At 41.1% G+C, this 14868-nt stretch overlaps 1 protein-coding gene across 2 annotated transcripts; it reads right to left on the bottom strand.

The window, feature by feature from the left end:
- Positions 1 to 10312: 10312 nt before the first annotated feature.
- Positions 10313 to 14451, bottom strand: LOC106567997 (microfibril associated protein 3). 2 transcript variants are annotated; one of them, XM_014137963.2, is made up of 3 exons: positions 14326 to 14451; positions 13342 to 13673; positions 10313 to 13219 (listed from the first exon to the last, which is right to left on the bottom strand). In XM_014137963.2, the coding sequence occupies exons 2-3, from the start codon at positions 13619 to 13621 to the stop codon at positions 12438 to 12440; spliced, it is 1062 nt and encodes a 353-aa protein (XP_013993438.1). In that variant the 5' UTR covers positions 13622 to 13673; positions 14326 to 14451; the 3' UTR covers positions 10313 to 12437. The 2 variants fall into 2 exon arrangements, with proteins under 2 accessions (XP_013993438.1, XP_013993439.1); XM_014137964.2 differs by having other exon boundaries at positions 14122 to 14380.
- Positions 14452 to 14868: the final 417 nt, after the last annotated feature.

Raw genomic sequence — 14868 nt, 5'->3', positions numbered from 1 at the left:
TGGATCTTAATGTTTTTCCTCATAATCCTGGACTATCGGACCACCATTTTATACTGTTTGCAATCGCAACAAATAATCTGCTCAGACCCCAACCAAGAAGCATTAAAAGTCGTGCTATAAATTCTCAGACAACCCAAAGATTCCTTGTTGCCCTTCCAGACTCCCTCTGCCTGCCCAAGGACGTCAGAGGACAAAAATCAGTTAACCACCTAACTGAGGAACTCAATTTAACCTTGCGCAATACCCTAGATGCAGTTGCACCCCTAAAAACTAAAAACATTTGTCATAAGAAACTAGCTCCCTGGTATACAGAAAATACACAAGCTCTGAAGCAAGCTTCCAGAAAATTGGAACGGAAATGGTGCCATACCAAACTGGAAGTCTTCCGACTAGCTTGGAAAGACAGTACCGTGCAGTATCGAAGAGCCCTCACTGCTGCTCGATCATCCTATTTTTCCAACTTAATTGAGGAAAATAAGAACAATCCGAAATTGCTTTTTGATACTGTCGCAAAGCTAACTAAAAAGCAGCATTCCCCAAGAGAGGATGGCTCTCACTTCAGCAGTAATGAATTTATGAACTTCTTTGAGGAAAAGATCATGATCTTTAGAAAGCAAATTACGGACTCCTCTTTAAATCTGCGTATCCCTCCAAAGCTCCGTTGTCCTGAGTCTGCACAACCCTGCCAGGACCTAGGATCAAGGGAGACACTAAAGTGTTTTAGTACTATATCTCTTGACACAATGATGAAAATAATCATGGCCTCTAAACTTTCAAGCTGCATACTGGACCCTATTCCAACTAAACTACTGAAAGAGCTGCTTTCTGTGCTTGGCCCTCCTATGTTGAACATAATAAACGGCTCTCTATCCACCGGATGTGTACCAAACTCACTAAAAGTGGCAGTAATAAAGCCTCTCTTGAAAAAGCCAAATCTTGACCCAGAAATGATAAAAAAAACTATCGGACTATATCGAATCTTCCATTCCTCTCAAAAATTTTTGAAAAAGCTGTTGCGCAGCAACTCACTGCCTTCCTGAAGACAAACAATGTATACGAAACGCTTCAGTCTGGTTTTAGACCCCATCATAGCACTGAGACTGCACTTGTGAAGGTGGAAAATGACCTTTTAATGACGTCAGACCGAGGCTCTGCATCTGTCCTCGTGCTCCTAGATCTTAGTGCTGCTTTTGATACCATCGATCACCACATTCTTTTGGAGAGATTGGAAACCCAAATTGGTCTACATGGACAAGTTCTGGCCTGGTTTAGATCTTATCTGTCGGAAAGATATCAGTTTGTCTCTGTGAATGGTTTGTCCTCTGACAAATCAACTGTAAATTTCGGTGTTCCTCAAGGTTCTGTTTTAGGCCCCTATTGTTTTCACTATATATTTTACCTCTTGGGGATGTCATTCGAAAACATAATGAGAAATTTCACTGCTATGCGGATGACACACAGCTGTACATTTCAATGAAACATGGTGAAGCCCCAAAATTGCCCTCGCTAGAAGCCTGTGTCTCAGACATAAGGAAGTGGATGGCTGCAAACTTTCTACTTTTAAACTCGGACAAAACAGAGATGCTTGTTCTAGGTTCCAAGAAAAAAAGAGATCTTCTGTTGAATCTGACAATTAATCTGGATGGTTGTACAGTCGTCTCAAATAAAACTGTGAAGGACCTCGGCGTTACTCTGGACCCTGATCTCTCTTTTGAAGAACATATCAAGACTGTTTCAAGGAAAGCTTTTTTCCATCTACGTAACATTGCAAAAATCTGAAACTTTCTGTCCAAAACTGACGCAGAAAAATTAATCCATGCCTTTGTTACTTCTAGGTTGGACTACTGCAATGCTCTACTTTCCGGCTACCCGGATAAAGCACTAAATAAACTTCAGTTAGTGCTAAATACGGCTGCTAGAATCCTGACTAGAACCAAAAAATGTGATCATATTACTCCAGTGCTAGCCTCCCTACACTGGCTTCCTGTTAAGGCAAGGGCTGATTTCAAGGTTTTACTGCTAACCTACAAAGCATTACATGGGCTTGCTCCTACCTATCTTTCCGATTTGGTCCTGCCGTACATACCTACACGTACGCTACGGTCACAAGACGCGGGCCTCCTAATTGTTCCTAGAATTTCTAAGCAAACAGCTGGAGGCAGGGCTTTCTCCTATAGAGCTCCATTTTTATGGAATAGTCTGCCTACCCATGTGAGAGACGCAGACTCAGTCTCAACCTTTAAGTCTTTACTGAAGACACATCTCTTCAGTAGGCCCTATGATTAAGTGTAGTCTGGCCCAGGGGGGTGAAGGTGAACGGAAAGGCTGGAGCAACGAACCGCCCTTGCTGTCTCTGCCTAGCCGGTTTCCCCTCTTTCCACTGGGATTCTCTGCCTCTACCCCTATTACAGGGGCTGAGTCACTGGCTTACTGGTGTTCTTCCATGCGTCACTTGAGTGAGTTGAGTCACTGACGAGGTCTTCCTGTCTGGGTTGGCGCCCCCCCTTGGGTTGTGCCGTGGTGGAGATCTTTGTGGGCTATACTCGGCCTTGTCTCGGGATGGTATGTTGGTGGTTGGAGATATCCCTCCAGTGGTGTGGGGGCTGTGCTTTGGCAAAGTGGGTGGGGTTATATCCTACCTGTTTGGCCCTGTCCGGGGGTTTCATCGGATGGGGCCACAGTGTCTCCTGACCCCTCCTGTCTCAGCCTCCAGTATTTATGCTGCAGTAGTTTATGTGTCGGGGGGCTAGGGTCAGTCTGTCACATCTGGAGTATTTCTCTTGTCTTTTCCGGTGTCCTGTGTGAATTTAAATATGCTCTCTCTAATTCTCTCTTTTTCTCTTTCTTTCTTTCTCTCTCTCGGAGGACCTGAGCCCTAGGACCATGCCTCAGGACTACCTGGCTTGATGACTCCTTGCTGTCCCCAGTTCACCTGGCCGTGCTGCTGCTCCAGTTCCAACTGTTCTGCCTGCGGCTATGGAACCCTGACCTGTTCACCGGACTTGCTACCTGTCCCAGACCTGCTGGAACCCTGACCTGTTCACCGGACGTGCTACCTGTCCCAGACCTGCTGTTTTCAACTCTCTAGAGACAGCAGGAGCGGTAGAGATACTCTCAAAGATCGGCTATGAAAAAGCCAACTGACACATACTCTTGAGTTTCTGACTTGTTGCACCCTCGACAACTACTATGATTATTATTATTTGACCATGCTGGTCATTTATGAACATTTGAACATCTTGGCCATGTGCTGTTATAATCTCCACCCGGCACAGCCAGAAGAGGACTGTCCACCCCTCATAGCCTGGTTCCTCTCTAGGTTTCTTCCTAGGTTTTGTCCTTTCTAGGGAGTTTTTCCTAGCCACCGTGCTTCTACACCTGCATTGCTTGCTGTTTGGGGTTTTAGGCTGGGTTTCTGTACAGCACTTTGAGATATCAGCTGATGTAAGAAGGGCTATATAAATACATTTGATTTGATTTGATTTCCGATTGTTTGGGGCATCCGGAAAAAAGCTTGTCCGGAGAAGACAAGGTGAGCGCTACCATCATTCCTGTGTCATGCCAACAGTAAAGCATCCTGAGACCATTCATGTGTGGGGTTGCTTCTCAGCCAAGGGAGTGGGCTCACTCACAATTTTGCCGTAGAACACAGCCATGAACAAAGAATGGTACCAACACCCCCTGAGAGCAACTTCTCCCAACCATCCAGGAACAGTTTGGTGATGAACAATGCCTTTTCCAGCATTATGGAGCACCTTGCCATAAGGCAAAAGTGATAACTAAGTGGCTCGGGGAACAAAACATAGATATTTGGGTCCATGGCCAGGAAACTCCCCAGACCTTAATCCCATTGAGAACTTGTGGTCAATCCTCAAGAGGCAGGTGGACAAACAAAAACCCACAAATTCTGACAAACTCCAAGCATTGATTATGCAAGAATGGGCTGCCATCAGTCAGCATGTGGCCCAGAAGTTAATTGACAGCATGCCAAGGCGGATTGCAGAGGTCTTGAAAAAGAAGGGTCAACACTGCAAATATTGACTCTTTGCATCAACTTTATGTAATTGTCAATAAAAGCCTCTGACACTTATGAAAGGCTTGTAATTATACTTCAGTATTCCATAGTAACATCTGACAAAAATATCTAAAGACACTGAGGCAGCAGACTTTTTGAAAATTAATATTTGTCACTCTCAAAACTTTTGGCCACGACTGTATATACTGTACTCTATACTATCTACTGCATCTTGCCTATGCCGTTCGGCCTTCGGTCATCCATGTATTTTTTAGAGGTCGACCGATTATGATTTTTTTCACCGCCGATACCGATTGTTGGAGGACCAAAAAAAAGCCGCTACCGATTAATTGGCCGATTTTATTTATTTATTTGTAATAATGACAATTACAACAATACTGAATGAACACTTATTTTAACTTAATATAATACATCAATAAAATCAATTTAGCCTCAAATAAATAATGAAATATGTTCAATTTGGTTTAAATAATGCAAAAACAAAGTGTTGGAGAAGAAAGTAAAAGTGCATTATGTGCTATGTAAGAAAGCTAACGTTTAAGTTCCTTGCTCAGAACTTATGAAAGCTGGTGGTTCCTTTTAACATGAGTCCTCAATATTCCCAGGTAAGAAGTTTTAGGTTGTAGTTATTATAGGAATTATAGGACTATTTCTCTTTATACGATTTGTATTTCATATACCTTTGACTATTGGATGTTCTTATAGGCACTTTAGTATTGCCAGTGTAACAGTATAGCTTCCGTCCCTCTCCTCGCTCCTACCTGGGCTTGAACCAGGAACACATCGACAACAGCCACCCTCGAAGCAGCGTTACCCATGCAGAGCAAGGGGAACAACCACTCCAAGTCTCAGAGCGAGTGACGTTTGAAACGCTATTAGCACGCACCCGGCTAACTAGCTACCCATTTCACATCGGTTACACCAGCCTAATCTTGGGAGTTGATATGCTTGAAGTCATAAACAGCGCAATGCATTGCGAAGGGCTGCTGGCAAAACGCACGAAAGTGCTGTTTTGAAGGAACGCTTACGAGCCTGTTGCTGCCTACCACCGCTCAGTCAGACTGCTCTATCAAATCATAGACTTAATTATAACATAATAACACACAGAAATACGGGCCTTAGGTCATTAATATGGTCGAATCTGGAAACTATCATCTCGAAAACAAAATGTTTTTCCTGTCAGTGAAATACGGAACCGTTCCGAATTTTATCTAATGGGTGGCATCCCTAAGTCTAAATATTCCTGTTACATTGCCCAACCTTCAATGTTATGTCATAATTACGTAAAATTCTGGCAAATTAGTTCGCAACGAGCCAGGCGGCCCAAACTGTTGCATATACCCTGACTGCGTGCAATGAACACTAGAGATGTGACACAATTTCATGTTAGCAGGCAATATTAACTAAATATGCAGGTTTAAAAATATATACTTGTTTATTGATTTTAAAGAAAGGCATTGATGTTTATGGTTAGGTATCTTGGTGCAACGACAGTGCTTTTATCGCAAATGCGCTTGTTAAATCAACACCGTTTGGCGAAGTAGGCTATGATTCAATGATAAATTAACAGGCACCGGATCGATTATATGCAACGCAGGACACGTTAGTTAAACTAGTAATATCATCAACCATGTGTAGTTAACTAGTGATTATGTAAAGATTGATCGTTTTTTATAAGATAAGTTTAATGCTAGCTAGCAACTTACCTTGGCTTCTTGCTGCCCTCGCGTAACAGGTAGTCAGCCTGCCATGCAGGCTCCTCGTGGAGTGCAATGTAAGGCAGGTGGTTAGAGCGTTGGACTAGTAACCGGAAGGTTGCAAAAACAAATCCCCGAATCCACCCTGAACAAGGCAGTTAACCCCCGTTCCTAGGCCGTCATTGAAAATAAGAATGTGTTCTTAATCTGACTTGCCTAGTTAAATAAAGGTGTAAAAAATAAAATAATAATAAAAATTAAATTTAAAAAAATCGGCGGCCAAAAATACCGATTACCGATTGTTATGAAAACTTGAAATCGGCCCTAATTAATCGGCCATTCCGATTAATCGGTCGACCTCTAGTATTTTTATGTACATATTCTTATTCATTCCTTTACACTTGTGTGTATAAGGTAGTTGTTGTGAAATTGTTAGATTACTTGTTAGATATTACTGCATGGTCGGAACTAGAAGCACAAGCATTTTGCTACACTCGCATTAACATCTGCTAACCATGTGTATGTGACAAATACAATTTGATTTCTCAGAACTAGAATAGACTGACGAGTTTCAGAAGAAAGTCTTTGTTTCTGGCCATTTTGAGCCTGTAATTGAACCCACAAATGCTGATGCTCCAGATACTCAACTGGTCTAAAGAAGGCCTGTTTTATTGCTTCTTTAATCTGTACAACAGTTTTCAGCTGTGCTAACATAATTGCAAAAGGTTTTTCTAATGATCAATTAGCCTTTTAAAATGATAAACTTGGATTAGCTAACACAACGTGCCATTGGAACACAGGAGTGATGATTACTGATAATGGGCCTCTGTACGCCTATGTAGATATTCCATTAAAGAAATCTGCCATTTTCAGCTACAATAGTCATTTCCAACATTAACAATGACTACACTGTATTTCTGATCAATTTGATGTTATTTTAATGGACAAAAAAGGTGCTTTTCTTTCAAAAACAAGGACATTTCTAAGTGACCCCAAACTTTTCAACGGTAGTCTAAGTGTGTACCACTCCAGGGACACAGCACACTGCCACACTCAAGTACACTTAGACATGGACTCTTGAGGAATGAGGAACTCAAATGATGTGCAAAAAGGATTTTGAGGAAGCACACTTTCTTTTTGCTCTCTGGCCTCTTTAATTTTCAAACCCTGTCTTCATGTTCCACTCATCTCCATCTTCTCTGTGTGAGTCCTGTGAAGGCTCACAGTGCTGCCTTGTTGTGGAGTGCTGCCTACTTCTACAGATGCTTCAGCTGTGGTGCTGCTGAGTGCATTTCAAGTCACCGATCAAGTGCAACAGTGTTTTTCTCTATTTCACATAATAAACACACTCGTATGTGCATGTATGCACACATACGTGATTGCATTTTCACACACGAGCAGTCACGTGTGCACATAGTACATGTGCACGCGTGCACACACACACACACACACACACACACACACACACACACACACAGAGATCTGCATTCTCCCTGGCTGTTGTCTTTTGGCCTTGCTCTGTTTTCCTCTCCGTCTCTCCCACTCTGCAGTCACAAATACTTAAGGTTCGGTGCATAAAGGAATGAGTTGTTGTTGCCTTATTTGTTTTGTCCTCTCCCTGTGTATTATGCTGCTGTAGAAAGGAATGGGAAAGCCTTTGATGCTCCGTTGCCTAGCAGATGCTTTCAGTTTGCTTACTGAATCTCTATACTGAGCCCTCTCATTCTCCTTGGCATGACATGGGCTATTGACTGCCACTGCAGATGGGATAACAGGGGCCTGTGCTTCCAAATACCGTTAGAGGATGTAAATAACTTCGACATTCCACACACATACTGTGCGTGATGCAACAGAGGGGCCACTCCAAGACCCAGTTCAACAGCACCAAAAGAAACAAGTCTTGGAAATCTCACAGAGACAGAGAATGAAAGAAACTTGCAGTTTAGTTAGTGGATATATTGGGCTCTTTGCCAAACAGGGTGAATATTTTGCATGTCATTTGGCATGGCATGGAACAAAGGAATGCAATTACCATGCGACTTTGGGAAACAGACACTTTGGCTAACCTAAAAACGATTCTGATATACAATGGACTACTTAAGTGCTATTGTTGTTGAATTTGTGCTGTAAATGGGGAATGCAGAAATATAATATATTTGAAGTGATACTAGTGAACACTGAACTGTACTGCTAATGTTATAACTGGCTAAGAAATGTGTCACTCTTTCACACAACAGACTTAACATCTTCTACCTGCCTCCGACAACAAGATGGAGGAAGCAACTGATCAATAAATCTTTCATGAGTTTCATTACTGCATATTTCATAGGGAGCCTGTCACTCTATAAATCAGCAAAGACAGCCCAATTCATCTTTGAAGTTCAGAGCTAAAAAGTGGAGCAGTGCAGTCAGACCAACTCATCTAGCATATTATCTTATTGCAACTAAGAGAGCCCAGTTATTACTATAAGCAAAATCAAAACACCAGTAGAATCTCGTTAGCTTATCTATTGTGGTGTGAAATTCACTTTTAAAGCTATTGGAAGACGGAACAACAGGAACAATAGATAACAGCTCAAGAATATCAGTGAATTAAATTGGGTTATGATAAATCGCAGAGAATAGTTAGTGAAACACACTTGCCTTATAACTCCTGTGAATCATCAGAATGTGATGAAACTGAAAATATACTACAATCAACAAAATTGTAAGCATGTCTTTGATAGTTTGATGAATATGGTTGCTTCGTTACTATGCCCTGTTGTTTTCTTGTATGTAGTTACTATTGACATGGAGAAAGGACGCCCTATGTTGAATACAGTAAATGTCACTTGCACCACTAAAAATGGTAAATGAACACAGTGACCATACCAGAGGTGCGTTCAACAAGGCTTCCGTTTGCAAACAGTCGTAGCGAACAATTTTTGTTTTCAACAGTTTGTTGATCGTTTTTTTAACACAAACATTCCATTCTGTTAGTTTTAGCTACTATTTCTGGTAAAACGATGGATAGACCATGTCAAATGTTGATTTTAGCTGCAGCTTCTGCAATAATCAATTACTTTTTAGACCCTGGTACTGATGTCATGGAGTGGCGACCGATTTTAAAGTGTGTATCGACAAGAAAAAGTGAGCAGCAGATTGGAAGAGATTCGAGTGTTATGTGGAGGAGGAAGTCGTCCCTCGTTACAACGACTTTTCTCAGCTCATTTTAGGATGAGCTGAGAATCCTTTCAGGTAATTTGCATGTGTACACGGTCTCTGTGTTTTGATTAAAGTAACCTAAATAAATACATTCCCAATGATGTAGCTGGCTAACGTTATCTATAAGGAAGCACGAATGCAACCCAACCGCTTAGTTAATTGACCAACCAGACAGCTGGGTGGGTGGGGTGTACAGTCAACCAACCAGACAGCTGGGGTGTGACAGCTGATATAATCAATCAAACGGTTATGTACATTAAGTATTTTATTTATAAGGCCCCTTATCTATCAACAGTTGCACAAAGGGCAAATACCCTAATTCAAATGTAAAAATGTTAAAGTATAATGTAAAAACAAAAGTACAATGTAGCCTACATTGTGAACAGAAAGCCTATAATGAACAATACACCATTGTATCATTGCTAATTGCCTCTGTCTTACACACAGAACAAAGGCAGGATAAAACTCGTAAGACGACAAAATCAAATTTTGCTTTGATTTTCAGATATTGTGTGAGGAACTCAACTGTCTGGTTCCATACAGAGGAGAACTACTGGATTACTGGATTGGCTTCCATTCTATTAGTCTTACTCTGACTTACACGGCCTGGTGTGATAACATGCGTCTTATCTCTTGGCTGGTACATATGACTATAATGCTTCTATTAGGCTGGTTCAGTCGTGTGCTAATACGCTGCTCTTTATCGTGACCTATTTTTGCAAATACAGTATATTCCAGATAAGAGTTAGATAAAAGCCATCGCAGGGGGAAAAAAGGGAGTTTTTTTTCAATCATGGCAGGATTCAATTTAATTTATTTTGGTTAATTTCAGTTTCAGGCTCATATCTCTTTTTCCCTTTCATGCTGTCTGATGTTCATATCTCATATAATCCAGAGAATTGGTAGCAATTTGCAGACAGAAACTAGTGTAGGCAAAGTGCATAATGTTATAGAAATGGCTGTGAGGTCAGTCACCCCACACAAAACCGACTGTTTCAAATGGATTGACAGCTAGAATGGTCCAGGCCAAACAGTTTTAAAGATTTTGTTGAAGCTGTTCAAGGCTGAGATGTCAGAGTTCATTGGGAGGAAAGAAATTGCTTCAGGGCTTTTTCTACTCACATCTCTTTCTCAAAACCTAAGCAGTTAATATCAACATATGAGATTATTATCCATTCCATCTGCTGAAGTCAGAGGATTTTCATTCCATTCCTGCCACCCGTACCCAGAATAATCACTAGATGATATATTATTGCATTGTTCTGTGCCTGAATAAATAACACATGGGTAAAGTACTGCTGGTGTTCATTTCAATGATGCTGGTAGCCAATCTTTACTCAGAAGTTTCTGTGATTTGCAAAGGAAGTAAAAAAAATCTGTTTTTAGACATATTTATTACTATTTTAAAACACTTCATTTGTGAGCTCTGCAAGTTAGACTTCAAGGTCTACAATTCCAAACATTAAAAAGCAGGTTATAATGAGTTGGCACCCAATGTTTTCACCCTGATAACAATCAATTGTTTTGGACTGGGCCAATGAATCACTGTAGGTAAACACACAAACACACACCCCAAAACACACAAGCACACACCTTTGGACCAACAGCGGTGAGAAATAGAGCTAATCTTCCACTGTTGAAGTGCATTTGTTCAAAGTTCTTCAGTAAGATAAGAGTGCCAGAGAAGCACTACTCATTCAGCCAACTCATAATGTGTTCTATACTTGAGGCTGATGAAGGAATTAAGTCATTAGCATATTACCCATCTTTGGTCAAATTCAATGAATCAGCCCTCAAAACACACTGAAGAAAGAAGAGGTAGAAAGAGCATCACACTGTGTCTGTCCCTGTACTAGTTTGTCCCCATAGTTATCACTGTTTACTTCACTGAAGCCAAGTAAGTTACAGTCTGACTGCCATTTAACCTGAATATATTCAAATGTAATTTTAACAATGTATAGTCATTTCTAGAATACAAACCTGTTTCACAGGTAGGCAAGTAGGACTCATGTATGTAGAGCACATGCCATTAGGTGTGACTCATGAGAAATAATGAGATGTTTATTTAACCTTAGTATCAAATGGCCCTATAGTTATCCAATATAACCTTTAAACTGACAAAGTAGTATTTTTCTTGTTCCACCTCAGAGACCAAACAGTTGGCTCTGTAAAGGTTGTGCAACACCCCCACCAACTGGAAAGATAGCAGAATTACACCAAGTGGTGGAAAAAGTACCCAATTGTCATACTTGAGTAAATGATACCTTAATTGAAAGACACAAGTAAAAGTGAAAGTCACCCAGTCAAAATCCTACTTGAATAAAAGTCTAAAAGTATTTGGTCTTAAAAATACTTAAGTATCAAAAGTACATGTTATTGCTAAAATATACTTGAGAATAAAAAGCATAAATCATTTCAAATTCCTTATATTAAGTTAACCAGACAGAACCATTTCCTTGTTTTTTAAATTTACGGATAGCTAGGTGCAAGCACCAACACTCAAGACATAATTTACAAATGAAGCATGTGTTTTGTGAGTCTGCCAGATCAGAGACAGTAGGGATGACCAGGTATGCTCTCTTGATAAGTGTGTGAATTAGACCGTTTTCCTGTCCTGCTAAAAATTCAAAACATAATGAGTACTTTTGGGTGTCAGGGAAAACGTATGGAGTAAAAAGTACATCATTTTCTTTAGGAATGTAGTGAAGTAAAAGTAAAAGTTTTCAAAAGTATAAATAGTAAAGTACAGATACCCCAAAAAACGACTTAAGTAGTACTTTAAGTATTTTTTACTTAAGTACTTTATACCACTGATTACACCCATTACCCCGAGTCAAATGCTACTTAATTTGCTAGATTGCCTTGTGCAACCCATATTCCAAGTGATTTTAAACAGCGATTACAACATGTTATTTGTTAAGATAAAAAATTCAAAAAGGCACTCGCACATCTAAGCCATCTCTGTTGCAGGTGCATAGTTGAATAAGATGAGAAAAAAGAAGAAACCCACACACTACTCATTAGTATCACTGCTCTTTATTAAGCTTTACATATCGGCCTCAAGGCCTTCGTCAGAGCTTTTTGAAGAAAAAATACGTAAAACTTAATAAAGAGCAGCGATACTAGCAAGAGCAGTGTGCAGGTTTCTACTTTTTTCTAATTTGTTAAGATACAACCACACAAGCAAACAACCAAATCAAGCCTTCCTTTAAACTGAAGCAAGTAGTGAAGTAAATAAAGATGTAAAAACTGAACACAATCCTCTCCTCACCTCCCACCATTGTTATCAAATACCACTGCTATCAGGTAGAGAAGTAACCACAAGGCCTATCTCATCTCTGAAACATCTTTAGGTTTCATCCAGTGTATTTTCTCTATGAAATAGAGGCAGTAGCATACTAGACACAAAATACCTCAACTCCCACCATCTGTGGTTGCCATCTGAGCAGCCCTTTGGTTTCGACCTCTCAACTAACTGGAAAAAGACCTGACTGGCACGACTAAATGTGACTTTCATAAGCCACACTCCCACTGGAGCATGGCCCCAGCATGGGTACAGACACCTCATCCCCTTCAGCCCACTTCTCATCCTCACACTTGGAAATAGGGTGGACAGACACCTCAATGTCCAGGCTGTTTTCAATGGTACCATCAACACCATCACCATCCTCTCTGCCATGTGCTGCTGGGCCCTGCTGCTCCGCTGACATCTGGACCTCACAGGTTTTACCTCTCCCCTCTGGGTTAGCTGGCTCTATAGCTTTCTGGAGGCTTGTCGCCCCCACCGAGGTGTGCACCGTCTCCATAATCTCCTCCACAAAGGCCCTGCAACTGAGGATGGTCTGGGGAAGTGGCACACTGCGGGCCAGCTCCTCCATGTGGCGGGCAAACTCCATGGTCTTGAGCTGGGTGACCTTGGCCCACTCCATGGTCTTGGCTGAGGTGATGATGGGGATGCGCTTGGCTATCTCGTAGGCCTTCTGGAGCTTCTCAGCTCCCTCGGTGCGGAAGAACTCGTTGATGGCCTTCTCCGTCTTCTTCAGGTGACTGCTGACCATGCAGAGGCGCGTGACATTGAGGATCATGGTGATGGTGAAGGCGATGAGACACACGATGACATAGTACAGGCCCAGGCCGCTGTGGATGTAGGCCACCCGTAAGGTGATGGTGTAGTTGGAGGTCCCTGCCGAGCTGGAAGCTATGCAGGTGTACCGGCCTCGGTCTTCAAAACTGACCGTTGTGATATTTAAAACGCCCTTGTCCTGAATCAGCCATTTCCCACCTTTTGGAAAGAAATCAAAAGTTAGTTAAACGTGCTTTTAATAATACAATGTAAAACAATTCATCAGATGTTGTAAAGGTTTCAGGTAACTAGAAGTTGATAGAGTTGGCTGTATGCATTACCTCCCTCTTCCGGATCCAGAACGTGCCCTTTGGAATTGTACCACTGAATGTCATCTGGCTTTCCAGTGACATTGCACTCAATTAGAGTGCTGGCTCCCTCTTTCACTACGATATCCCGGAGAGTAGGTAAACTGGCAAGGTGGTGGATGGATACCAGAGAACGGTTCTGTGTTCCATCTTTAGTGATCTCTTCTGCATGTCCAGAGGCAAAGAGTAGTGTGATGACCATGCACGCACACTTTGTAATCAGTGTGTATCTGTGTGCTTGTGTATGTGGCATGTTGGGGAGCAGTACTATCTTCAGTTCACATCAAGGGAAAGTTCTCTAAAACCTGTAGAACAGGAGTGGGGGGTGAACAGGTGGCAAGGTAAAAGCTATTGCAGCTAGGTCAACATTTCAATCACAGCCAACCAAAAATATATACATGCACTGAGTATACAAAACATTAGGAACACCTGCTTTTTCCATGACAGACTGACCAGGTGAAAGCTATGATCACTTATCGATGTCACTTGTTAAATCCACTTCAATCAGTGTAGATTGCGGGGAGGAGACAGATTAAATAAGGATTTTTAAGCCTTGAGACAATTAAGAAATGGATTGTGTATGTGTGCCATTCAGAGGGTGAATGGGCAAGACAAAATATTTAAGTGCCTTTGTTTGGTATACTTAGTGTAGTTGATCTACATCATAGCCAATTATGAATCATAAATGTTTAAAAAACAGTGCAAGAAAATAAAACGAGCAAATATGCATAAAGTAATCAACAACTATGATACCTGTAAGGTACGTCAGCAGGTAGCTAACTAGCTAGCAAATGTCAGCTACACCTGTTGTTCAGTTAGCAAGCAAAAAAATGCCCTGATGGAGAATAACAGAACACTAGATGCCACAAAACATCTTAGATCAAATAATAAAAGTCATAACTACACCAGCCAACAAAAATAAAATGAACAATAGCCTTAGATTTGTTCTTTATCTACCTTCATGCACAAAAACAGCAGCAACTGGTGACTTCCGCATTCAGCAGTGGGCGTGGTCAGAATCTGAAGAAACCAACGTTGCGCCAAAGATGTTCTCGTCTATCTGTGGTTGCGCTCTCTTCTTCGATGAGGTTTAACGGCGGTTGGTATCCATTAAATGTTGCATTACTGCCATCTATTAGACTGGAGTACAACTCCCTTATACTTGGCTTGAACAAAATAAATAAACAAATACCCTACCATCTTACACTACACTCACAAAAAAATAAAACCCTATAATAATAAAAAGTAACACCACCTGCTATTTATAATCCGCTATTTAAATCTATTTAGTCCTACCTCAGGCCAACAACCTGAAAGGATGGGACACCACCACTTAAAGTATTTATTTTTAAACACTCTTCTGATGTCAAGTCTCGCACACCCAAATACCTCTCTGCAGCTGCCACCACAACAATTTTCTATGACTTACGTTCCATCCCTGCAGTACAGTTAATAACCATTGCTATAAATGCTAAAAATCCAATCTGAATGAAACATATC

This window comes from Salmo salar, chromosome ssa13 (genome assembly GCF_905237065.1).
Source record: "Salmo salar chromosome ssa13, Ssal_v3.1, whole genome shotgun sequence".
Classification (NCBI taxonomy): Eukaryota; Metazoa; Chordata; class Actinopteri; order Salmoniformes; family Salmonidae; genus Salmo; species Salmo salar.
This window is presented reverse-complemented; position numbering and strand designations above follow the sequence as displayed.

What these genes read in the sequence shown, in the direction of transcription:
- LOC106567997 (XM_014137963.2), bottom strand. Translation starts at nt 13,621, where the DNA reads ATGCCACATACACAAGCACACAGATACACACTGATTACAAAGTGTGCG. An exon ending in TCTGGATCCGGAAGAGGGAG is followed by an intron (nt 13,220 to 13,341) that starts GTAATGCATACA and finishes TCTTTCCAAAAG; the next exon opens with GTGGGAAATGGCTGATTCAG.